General features: G+C 36.6%; 1 protein-coding gene across 2 annotated transcripts; it reads right to left on the reverse strand.

Moving 5' to 3' along the window:
• Positions 1-116: 116 nt before the first annotated feature.
• LOC128207344 (isoaspartyl peptidase/L-asparaginase-like) lies at positions 117-8,280 on the reverse strand. Of its 2 annotated transcripts, none has more exons than XM_052910204.1 (7): positions 8,212-8,280; positions 7,589-7,793; positions 4,410-4,552; positions 3,892-4,055; positions 2,757-2,881; positions 2,414-2,524; positions 117-2,110 (listed from the first exon to the last, which is right to left on the reverse strand). In XM_052910204.1, exons 2-7 carry the CDS (start codon positions 7,776-7,778, stop codon positions 1,899-1,901), a joined length of 945 nt encoding a protein of 314 aa, XP_052766164.1. In that variant the 5' UTR covers positions 7,779-7,793; positions 8,212-8,280; the 3' UTR covers positions 117-1,898. The 2 variants fall into 2 exon arrangements, with proteins under 2 accessions (XP_052766164.1, XP_052766165.1); XM_052910205.1 differs by having other exon boundaries at positions 7,589-7,791; positions 8,251-8,258.
• Positions 8,281-12,188: the final 3,908 nt, after the last annotated feature.

The raw sequence follows: 12,188 nt of genomic DNA on the forward strand, positions 1-12,188 counted from the left end.
TTGACATAATGGCCAAAGGGAGCGATGTATGGTGCCCAAGTGCAATTTAGATTGTCATACTCCATGAACTGACAATGGCCACATTGAATGATAAATGATATTACAACTTCTTAACATTTAATGGACTGTATATTTTATTACTGTGTACACCAAGTACATGTACAAAATTCAACCTTCAACACTATGACAGTCCCACACTCTCTCTCATTCACACAACTTTTTGCATTATTCTGGCACACGGTAGTGTAGAAATAACTAAATCAAAGAGTCTAATCTAAAAGTTTTTCAATTAAAATATAAATATTTTAGAGGCGACAATCATTTCGTTTAATGATACATGCATTAACATCAATGCAAAACGTCAAATGTATCATCGGTTTAATTTACCTATAATCATTAACTCACCAAAAGGCAACCCGCAGATATTAATTTCAACTGAATTTTGTTATAAATAGTCCTAACTTATTTAAGACAATAATTACTCTGCAAAAGCTCTTTTGAATGCTATTTAAACACACATTTACACCGCTTTGAAAGCTTTTTATGTTTGCATAACATTCCGTTTGTAATTGAAACCAAAAATTATAACGACATCATCATACACTTAATGTGCTTAAAGGAAACTTATGTTGTTGAAGTTTGGACGCAACCACCGATTCCTTTATATAACCCATACACAAAACAATGAATTCAAACAGCACAAAAGCGTTCTTGTAACCATTATTACGTTATTTATTTCTTTTCTTTTCTTTTTTGGCATTTTCATGACGTTCAATTTATATAAGATATATCACGAGTCGTCATAAAGTTCAACGAGTTCTCGAAATTTGCTGGGAATTGAGACTTTGACGAGTTAAATAAAATAGTGTATTATATGATGACGAGTGTGAAGTTCTTTTTGTCACAAAATTTTATTAGGTTAAAAAATGATAAAAAATACCTGTTTTAACTGCCTTGATAATGAATCGAAGACCACAAACTAACAAAGCAATGTAATTTCCCGCAATAGATGCCTTACAGAAGTACAGTACCCGGAGTCATTTAAAACACAGTATATATCCGATCGTTTTAATTCCGTTTATTAGAAAAAAAAAATGAGTACTGAGATAATATCATGTAAGAATCATAACATTAACACTATGATGTTAACGAAATTCACTTTCTTTTAAATGGTAACATCACATTGATGCCGTCATAATTTACAATATGTTTTGCGTCATTTTCTCATTTAAATTCAGAAAGTACTGAATGTTTTAAAAATGTGTTTCATAAAATCGAGAAAAAATCACGTTTTCTTGTTATGATTTAAATGGGAAGTACTTTATTTAGTTTATTCTTATCAAAGAAACAAAATGAAAGAAAAACATGATTTGGCGGAATATTACCAGTTAAACTATTCTTGTTTCCAATTAAATTGTCCATTAACATACGGAGATTGTGTTTCTACACATGATTAATATAGAAAAATACAGGACGGTTTTTAAAAGATAGTGTGCTATAAAAATACACGAGCAAATACTAATGGCATATTTTAAGTCATGCAAAGTACAGATACACAAAGTAATAACTATATTTATCACAGCACTTTGTAAATGTTTAAATTAACAATAAACAAAACAAAACACACGCTATATTTTTTTTTCTTTTGGAACAAAGATATGTTACTATCTACGGTGATCACCTCGTAGTTAAAAATCGAAAACCGATTGTGTCCAATTTCAGTTCCACGATGGCTTCATTGGGTAAGATGCTTTTCTGTTAAATCACCATGTCCGGACTAAATATGTCCCCTTCTTCGACAGCGATCATCGGTATGTTTTTCTATATTTAGTTTAAATCTAATTATAAACTAGCAAAAATAAACAACTTCAAACCAATCAAAGATGCATATAACATCACTATACACCACCAACGGGCTCCTGGATGTCTTCACCCGGGTTGACGCCGCTGTGAATGGTGCCTTCTTTGGCCCAAGCCCACGACATGTTATCCGTTGTATAGGAAAGTGCAACGTCGCCCAAGCGGCTCAGCACGATAACGCCCCCGTATCCTTCCACCCGCGACGCCATGTTGGCAAGAGCCTTATCTGCGGCCTCCTGTGCGTCCGTTCCTGAAGTTGAAAACTTACATATATTCGTTCATCGATTGATAACACTGAATATGTCTAGACACCAGGAGCACAAATTGCGGATGTGTCTGTTTATCTCCGTTGATCAAGAAACATTATCCAACATACTGTATTCGGACCAATGTCACCTGAAAGTTGTACACACACTAGAGAATGCGATTGTCACCGTAAAAATGTGAACACATGATCTATTGACATTTCCATTGACAGTAATGCTTGTATGAATTCAAAATAAAGCTTTGTAGATATAAGTTACCTTCAATACCACTTATCTATTTCCCTCACCTGTCCTCATGGCGGTGATGATCTGGTGTGCCAGCACGACCTTGGAGATGGACTCCCCGTGTCCCGTGCATGAGATGCCGCCCACATCGTTGTCCGCGTATCCGCCCAAACCTGTAAACAACGGGGACACGAGCTCATGAATCGAAGTATTAATTTCTAGGTGCGATTGAACGCAATCTATACTTCAGAATATGAACCGATTGTAGAATTACAATCGACAATTGTAAGCGTCTATGTTTAGTAATTAAATAAATCACAGATTTTAACTTATTTTGCTGTTTTAAAAACGGTCATACTGTCATATTGTGTTACCCTGATGTTTCTATTTGGAAGGTTGGCGTACCTATAATTGGGCTATCACCCACGCGGCCCGGCTTTTTGCCGGAAATGCCACCCGTTGACGTTCCGTACGCCAAGTTACCGTTCTTGTCCAAAGCCACTGCACCTGTTGTATCGTGACCGGATGCCCTGAAAGTATAAGTACTCGTATAGTGAACTGATTGAACACAATTAAGTAAACAAGGTTGATGTCGCTCAAACGTTCTTAATGTTCATAAATGAATTTATCTAGGTCAGGTATTAATGTTTTGTCCTAATCTCCATATTAAGTTAACTAACGTTTACAATTTAATATAACACATTGAGACTGGAAATAATACAGCACAAAACTCTATAAATAACAGACTTCATATATAATTTATAAAACAACGGGTGTTTCTTAGGGATAGTTAGATACTGCCTTGGAACGGCCATTAAGCTGTAAATTTACTGGGGGTTTAAACTTGTGCACAACCTCACTCTCATCCCAACAATCCCAAACACATTAAAAATGTAAATGGTAAATCTTATCAAAGTATGCATTAATTTGAATCAACTGAAGAATAAAACTTTTAAAGACAACCCCCAACGTTACATAACCTTACTCGCTATTTTATTCAGCACGCGCTGGGTAGCAATTATTCAAATATCCGCGTGTAAAGGAAGTTCATAACCAGCTGGTACCTAGTACGTGCTAAATAAAAAAGCGAATGTGTGGGTCCATTGGGTGAAACAATGTAAACAAGTCGAAAAGAGATTTGGAAGTCATTTTCATTGCTAATTATCGCAATCATGGTGTAAACATTTCTTTGCAAAATGATGGATGATATGAACGGATTTTTATAAATGCTGTGCCCTCGTGAAGATAAATGCCGTCTGGATAAGTAGATACCGGTATGTTGTTTGCATATGAGATTTTGTATGCCGATATCAGTGTTCAAACAATATGCTATATACGGGCCTTGGATTGGCGCTTGTCTCTTCACTTCTCTCATTTAAAGCTACCAGTTTCAGGCACGTTTTTCTAATGCATAATAATTTATTATTTTGTTGATGGAATTATGAGCAATGACGTCGAGCATGGTCACAACACATTTATTGTCAATAAAATCATCTAATTTAAAAAAAATGAAGCAACTGTGACTGCATCCGGTCCTTACCTCGGTTTAAATAGGTTAGTGACGGTGCCGCCGTAGTTGTCCTGGAATGACTCTAGCTCGCGGACGGCCTCCTCAGACACAAGGGAATCCGTCGGCACGCGCTCGATACCCATTTCCTCCGCAAACAGGTTTGCGCCTGGCCCTACCAACATACTATGACTGGTCTGCAGACGACATACAACTCACAGGTGTCAGTATAAGTATAAGTACTAAATTTTTCTTCTATACGATATATTACAAGAACTATTGAATGTACATAGTCTTAGTTAATAACACCTACAAACAACTATTGTGTTAGACAGTTATTTTTGAATTAAATAAGAAAAAGGAAGAGCTTTATGCGCTTGGCTGTACACAATTATTACGTGTACAAAGAATACACCCACAACAACAGTGTCAATTCGAATTTTCATCCAAGTACAGTGTTCATTTGGACTATTTATTCCAAAATAAGGAAACTAAAGTCAATTAGATAAATAAAAAACCAACCCCAGCTCATACCAAAAAACCAGTCCCACCTTTTCCATGACCATCCTGGCAAGTTCGATAGGGTTTTTGATGTTCTGGACGCAGGCGACAGCCCCCGATTTGAGCGTTCGTCCATCCATGATCACAGCGTCCATCTCAACTTCCCTCTTAGCCGTTAGCACGGATCCCGTCCCTGAAAAAAATATTGGATATCAGCAGTCTTTATGCATGGCTGTTTCATAAAACGACATCTACACAGGATATGCGCAGTTTAGTAGAAACTAACGTTCAATTAACAAGTTTTAAGTAAATTAGTGCTGGATGATCCTCCAGAGTTGAAACATATCTTTTTTTTTTGCAAACGATTGCAGAATTGGATATATAAAATGAACTTAAATCTAATTACTGTGATGATCTCATATCACCAAATGCATGTTTAAATACAACAACGGAATCGACCGGCTTTTGATACTTAAACAGCTTCATGCGTGAACTCGGATGTTGAAAAAAGAGTATGATTTTGGGCTTCGTTCATACATGTCCAAAATAGTTGTGTTTCGTTATCTCTGCAGGGTTTTTATATGTTTTATCCCAATCAAACAAAAATATCAAATGTCTACGTGCCATTTAGGAGCAGAAAATGGCATGTATGTTTCACAATAAAAAATGATCAGAAAAATGTTCAACAAATCATACCCGATATTAATTCAGAAAGATAAGACAATCCTGAAGAATGTGTCATGCGTTGTTGATTTAAAACTAATATATCAGCAAGTATCATTACAAAATAATAAAACAATGCAATAAAAGTGTCGTACGTTGTCTATTTTAAACTGGTATATTATCAAGTATTCGATTAAAATACAAGTAATCGAGTACAGATCGAGAACAAGGGTGCATTGATGTCGTTAGAAGGAGATTTTTATTAGAGCTAAATAAATTTGCCAAAAGGGCTGACTAAGAACTTTCAAGGGTCACCTGAATATGGGCCAAGAACACATGCAATGGTATTATGAACATAGGCCAGGCAAACGCCACATATGAAACAAAATAATGTGAAATACTGCGGGGTTTTGTTTTGACCAATTTGTGCCCGAAATTTGACCCGATTCTCAATGTTGACACATACTCTTTTTTATGAAAATAAAATTCCAACAAAGAATGTTTTTCGTATGAAGGAGTTGGTGTATTTTTAAAGAATCAAACATCATCTCATTTTTTTATTTGTTCTGTGTCTATATTTCAATTTTTTAAAGCATAATTGTACATTTTTAGTCAAAATCGGATTTCCAAAGTTTCGTCGAAATGACGCATTTTTCTATCAGAAAGGCCAAAGACTCCATTTCCGAAATGTTAAAAAAATAATTATGAATGCATTCGTATACATTGACGAATTTAAAATCACTATACAATCAAGTGTAAAAAATATGTATGTTTCTGGTAACCCGACCCTACCTAAAAAAAGCTGCCGACCCTAACGATTATTTTTCCATTCCCATAACGTTTTTTAATCGTCCGCGAATTCTTTTATTCCTCCGCGAAAAAAGAGAGCTTCAAAATAAAATCAAATCGGATGAACGCTTCGTTTGTAACGCCGTTTTTGATTGGTTCTGGAAATACCGCTACCAAACCGACAATGCGCTTTCGAACTCAGACTTTTTTTCAAGGTCCTTTTCTTTTCAATATATAACCAACTTGTAATAATTTAGGCTACTACAGTACCAAATCTTTTTAAATCACAATGTCTATCATCAATATCTTTTGAACAAAATGCGAGCAAGCACCACAGTTAAGATGTTTTCGTATGTAAAACCAAAGCCTATTAAATCTTTTCAAAAATATAAAATCAATTGCGATGCCATACGAACGGGCTGATGAGCATTGAGCTATCGAAACAATATAAACATTAATGATAATACATAATTTTATAAAAGTAATTGTTTTAAAAGCAACAGACGGGAAGCACTGTCTTGAAAGATTTCTAAATATCTATATTTTTAGGTTAATAAATAGGTCATATTTTTAGTTTAATAGGCCATGGTTTGTAAACAAAATATATAATATTTCTATACTGAAGGTAGTAAGTTCGAATCTCTGCTTGGCTACATATATTTGCTATACCTCTAACCCTCTCCAAACTGAGCTATTCACTTTATATCAATACTGAGTATTTGTGTTTCAATTTAGTTGTCAGTTCAAAAGCAAAAATATTTGTATTATACTACATTGGTTTAATATGTCCGTATTAAAGTCATTAAACTAGCCAACAAGTTTATTTAAATTTTGTATTCCCCAATAAACATAAAATTGTTAAAAATATATCTTACTGTCTGACATCAAAATTTGGCAGAATAAGCTCAATATCTAAACAACAAGACGGAATAATTTGAACGAAAACTACCTTCATGACATACATTGTATTTGAAAAAAGAAAGAAAAAAAATCCCTACCTACCCTACCAGCAGATTTGGGGACGTTACCCGAAACAAACATTTTTTTAGGCCTCAGCTACGAGTATCGTATAATATAACCTTCACTAGATCGAGGAAAATTTCTCATTTCGGCTTTCTATTTTCATTATTTAACGTCAAGATTTCAAGATTCAAGAGAGTGTTATTTAATATATGTTATAAATTTCATGGATCTTCATAAAATAAATATATGTTTTTCAATTAAGACACCAATACATTTGTTATGTTCCATTGCGACATATACATGCATGTCGTATATTGAATCTATAAATGCACTTATCCTTCAAAAGACAACCACATTAGTATATTCAACTGCTTTCTACAGAATATGATCTTTATAAACTTCCGATCAAATTCTTAAATCTTTAGAATGAAATATATGTTGTCACTTACATATATATTGTATTTTTTTCATGAAATAAATATGTCTAAACCAAGAGGTTGCCAGCCACCATCCCCCTTGCGAAAATTCTTGTTGTATCCGTTTCCTGCACACCAAATAATATAAAACGATTCGAAGGGACTGCATGACAAATAATGCCAAGTTTTAGTTTCTGCGCCCCGAGTACCGGTCAACCTCTTGATTTCCAAGTACATCTTAAAAGACCACCACGTACCAAGGGAGTAAAATGGGGCTCTTATTTTGTAATGAACTATATCTGAGTTCACATTTGTACCTGAACATTTTTAAATTTGATTCTACAGTTAAATTATGAGAACTCAATTAAATCAGATGCATTCTTAACGAAAGCACGTACCGGCATCAAAACAAGGTGTATCCTCAAGTACTCGTATAGCCGCCTGTACCGCGTCAATGGCGGTACCGCCGCTGGACAGGACAGTATAGCCGGCTTTGGCCGCCTTCTTCGTGCCGTCCCGAGACTCTTCCACGATATCTTTCGGAATGGTCCACGCGCCGCCGTGCACAATGATCACTGGCGTCGTCATTTTGTATGGTATACTCTTGAAAAGTATTTATGAATGTCACTCAAAAGAGCCTATGAAGTTGAGAGTTCAAAGGGATTTGACAGAAGCACTTGTTGACGTCCGCGGAACTGTGTAGGTCATAGTAAAATTGTATGCAATTTTCTAAACTTTTGAACGATAGCTTAGGATTAGCCTTTCACTCGAATCAAAACGTGCTTTATCAAATAAGCCTTCTACGAAATAAATTAGATCATAATTGTTAAAAATTAAAGTAGGAAGGACATGTTCAGCCCAAAGCTATTTGATGTAAAGTATGAATTATTTCCTAAATTCAAAAACTGATTTATTACCTAACACACAAATTCAAAAGCTAGTACATCTATGCAGTTTTGTAATAATACATGTTTTTAATTAACTTAAAAGTAAAGCTTTAACTAAATAATACAATATTTACCAAATTAGAAAAGTTTGAAATTCTGTTACGTTCTGTTACCTGTGTGTATTCCCAGCGCACGTTTGAACATAATAATCACAGTCCTCCCATATAAAGGCGTTTGATAGGCGAGTCGGTACATTTGTCCGTACTTCATTGGTTAAAACTAAAGTGATTCCACAATTATGTAAAGCATATTGTATAAAGCTATTTTTGCTTGAATCTATAAATTCGAAAGATAATCCTGCACCAATGGAACGCATGCCATTAAGATTACCGTGAGTTCTGTAATCCAAACATGACACATTGAAATGAAAGCTAATATTTACTTTGTTATTACTTAGAATAGACGCAACATCATGTCGAACAAACAAAAATATTCACGTTCGTCTCTTCACCGCTCTGGTCCCAGCACCTGGGTTCATTGTTAGCAAAACGTACCGGATATCACCGCATATTTCAAGAAAACCGGAAATAACGCCAGATACAATCAGCTACGAAAAATAGGCGAAAAAAACCCTGCTAATTATTACAATCGGTGAGGAAATTATATTTTCTTTTTAGCGTAAATGTTTTACTTAATGAAACATAATGTTAATGTAGGGACTTAACTGACACCTTCGATATAAGGATTGGTTCGGTTTTTTGCGTTCATGCAGAATTAATGCTCGAATCCATAAAGCCTTTAAGCAGACTAGCTGAGTACGGTAAAATGAAGCTATCACATGCACCTTCACTGTGGAGGCTAATTTCTACCAATAAAAAAAAACTTACATTTATGTAAAAAAAACATATTGATAGCTGAATTAAAATATGCGTTCTGATCCTAGCATGACACATTGAAATGAAAGCTAATATTTACTTTGCTATTACTTAGAATTGACGCACCTGCATGTCGACCAAGCAAGAATACCAAACAAAAACTTGCTTTTTTGAAAAACCACATACTGATAACTGAATTAAAAAAGAAAGCACTATTTAATCATGCGAGTAGGATCCAAGTTTGAACCACTTATGTTACATTTACGATAAATAAAAAATGAGTAAAACAAAGTTTCGATTAAAAAGAGCCACCCTTTTAAATGTCATGCTGCAAAAAAAACATACTGGTCGTGTACACCTTTGTTTTGAATGTATTCAGGTTTTAATCTGCCAAACAAATGTTGCCGATCTGACTCTACAAATATTGTGAGGTGTACCGAATATCGCGTCTTATTTGTTTCTGCGTTCCTCATACCATCCACGTGAATACAGAATCTTATCTTAAACCCTTTTAGTGTTCAGCATTATATGTTATCCAATGGGAAGGCAATATTTCTGAAATGTCCAAATACATTTATTTCAGTTTCTCAGCAGTCCATCATTCTTAATTGTAATCAGGTGAAGCGGAAAATATAAACAGTGGCGGATCCAGGTAATGGGAAGTTAGTACCATATATATTGAAGACCACTAAATAAAATAATGATCGTTAGAATATATTTACACAAAAATAAATGGTTTTGTAACTGCGTAGCATCGAACGTACATGTACATACATCTTTATTTTTTTTTTGATACAGCATTATGGAAAAAAATCGGGATTTAGCATGTTAACAAAGGTAATTTATCACAGGCTCCAAATTAAAATTAGTTCAAATTCAGCCATGGTTTCAATTATTTGAACAAATATCAACCAGCTAGAGTTCGATACACATTGGAACGATACTCATTTCAACATTTGTTTATACAAACTAGCTTTAAGTATTTTAAGACATCGACTTAAGTATGGTATAACTGCACAAACAAAGCATACATTATGCCAATAAACAAATCGCGATTAAACTTAATTAGAACAGAACAGAACAGAACAATTATTGAATACATATAGTTCATCGATATTACAACAGCATAAACACATGGCATGGCAATAATTGTTAAATGCGTGCTTGCAATACAAAGCTAGTTTTCGTAGACATGCAGCATTTTCAGAGTTTTATAATTGTATAAATTTAAACATACTTGATCTATACTTTATTTTAATATTTACATATCTGCCTTTTTCAACATTTAACATATGAGAGGATAAATCTTAACCTAGCAATATTTTCACCATATATTGCAAAGTTATTAGTGCTTATTTTTACACCGAGAAGTTGTTAAGATACAGCTGTACTGCTTAACATAGACGTCCTCAGCCGAGTGCCCCTTATCTCGGAACACCCTCTAAATTTCGGGGCAGGTAGTGGTGATCAGTCACTACCTTGTCTATGTTGGCTTCCAAGTCCGTTCACTGCGTCGTAGCCAGAGCAAACTGGACGCCCTCTCTGCAGCTTTCCCAAGAGCGTGGACGGCGGTCTTTCTGACTCGTCCCTTGATGCCCACAGCTCCAAGCATTTCCCACACTGACTGTGATGGAAAGCCTCTGCATCCAACTTCCACTGGGAAGATCCATGTCTTCCAACCCCTCTCTCTACAAGTGTCTACCAAGTCTTGGTATTTTCCCTTCTTCAGCTCGTATGCCTCCTCACATCTCTCTTCCCAGGGTACTGTTAGCTCCACTAAGGAGGGTGGTATGGGCCACTTCCTTTGGAAACTTCAACTTTTTCCCCAGGTCTACCAACATATCCCAGTTTTGAGATTCTTGTAGGATGCCGCTACATGTTGTTGTTGTCAGGTCCTTCTCCCCTTGTCTTACAAAGCTGATTAACTGGGGACCTGTCGGTGTCAATGGTCTCTCTTTCCTTTTCTCATTTTCTAAGATGTTTGTCATCTCTCTTAGAACCTGGTCATGCCACCAGGTATACCGCCCTTGCGTCAAGGCTGATGGGCAAGAAGATAGAATATGCCGCAGTGATCCGATATTCTCACAGAGCGAGCAAGAAAGGTCTTCTGATAACTTCCACTGCATTAAATTGGTTGGAGTGGGTAACATATCATACACCGATCGGAGAAGGAAACTCAGTTGAAGTTGCTCATACCTGCACAGCTCCTGCCATGTGATTTTCCTCTCAGGTAAGTTCCACTTCGTCCAATTCCCCTGGGGTCCACCTTATACCGCCTTTGCTGACCGTGCCTCCTCTTTTGCTCTCCGAACTTCTCCCTGAACCATGGTTCTCTTCTCAACATTATCAGAGTTCTCCCACCGCTGCTTTCTACTGATTCCCAACCCTTCTCTACCCTTGTTTGTAGTGTCTACAATGTCCTGGTGTTTGAGACTGGTTTCAGCCTGTTCTACAGCCTGGCTCACTGACCATTTCCTTCCCGTTCTAACTTCTATTCCTGCTCCACTCAACTTCCCATCACTTGAGTCACTGAGTGTTAGTAGCAGACGTGTTTTAGCGACCTTGTACTCCTCGACGAGGGAGCTTATGGGCATCTGCAGCTTTGTTGACTTGCCAAAGAGTCCAATATTGGTAAAGGAAGGCGGAAGTCCAAGCCACCTTCTCTGATGTTTGCTATTTGCCTGCTCCAATTTTGCAACTGCGCTGATGGGGATTTCGTTGACCATTAATGGCCAGATGAGTCTAGGCAAGAGACCATGCTGGAAGATCCATGCCTTGAACTTTCCCGGACTTGTCAATCCTCCTCAGCCCCTCTTCAATCTGCTGTTTTAGCCTGTCTTGGCTGCGGGTGTCCTTAAGTATAGAATGAAACCACTTCCCTAAACACTTGATTGGATTGTTGACAAGTGAAGGTATTTCCTCATCCTGTATATGCAGCTTGAACTTGCCAGTCACCTTGCCTTTCCTTACTACCAGACACCTCGACTTGACTGGTTTGAATAGCATTCGTGCCCAAGACACAGTTTCATCAAGTGCTTTGAGGATCCATTTCGCCTGGATATGGGTTTCTGTGGTGACCGTCATGTCATCCATGAATCCCCTGTTTGATGGGAGCCAGATCCCGGTGTTTGTAAGTGTGCCTCTTGATTCCCTCTCTGCTGCTTTGATAATATGTTCATGCCCATGACAAATAAGATGACAGAGATGGTGCATCCCGTTCCTTTCTCGAGTGGTAA

Source organism: Mya arenaria, chromosome 11 (assembly GCF_026914265.1).
Source record: "Mya arenaria isolate MELC-2E11 chromosome 11, ASM2691426v1".
Taxonomy (NCBI): Eukaryota; Metazoa; Mollusca; class Bivalvia; order Myida; family Myidae; genus Mya; species Mya arenaria.

What these genes read in the sequence shown, in the direction of transcription:
- LOC128207344 (XM_052910204.1), bottom strand. Translation starts at nt 7,778, where the DNA reads ATGACGACGCCAGTGATCATTGTGCACGGCGGCGCGTGGACCATTCCG. An exon ending in TACACCTTGTTTTGATGCCG is followed by an intron (nt 4,553 to 7,588) that starts GTACGTGCTTTC and finishes TATTTTTTTCAG; the next exon opens with GGACGGGATCCGTGCTAACG. An exon ending in CATCACCGCCATGAGGACAG is followed by an intron (nt 2,111 to 2,413) that starts GTGAGGGAAATA and finishes TTTCAACTTCAG; the next exon opens with GAACGGACGCACAGGAGGCC.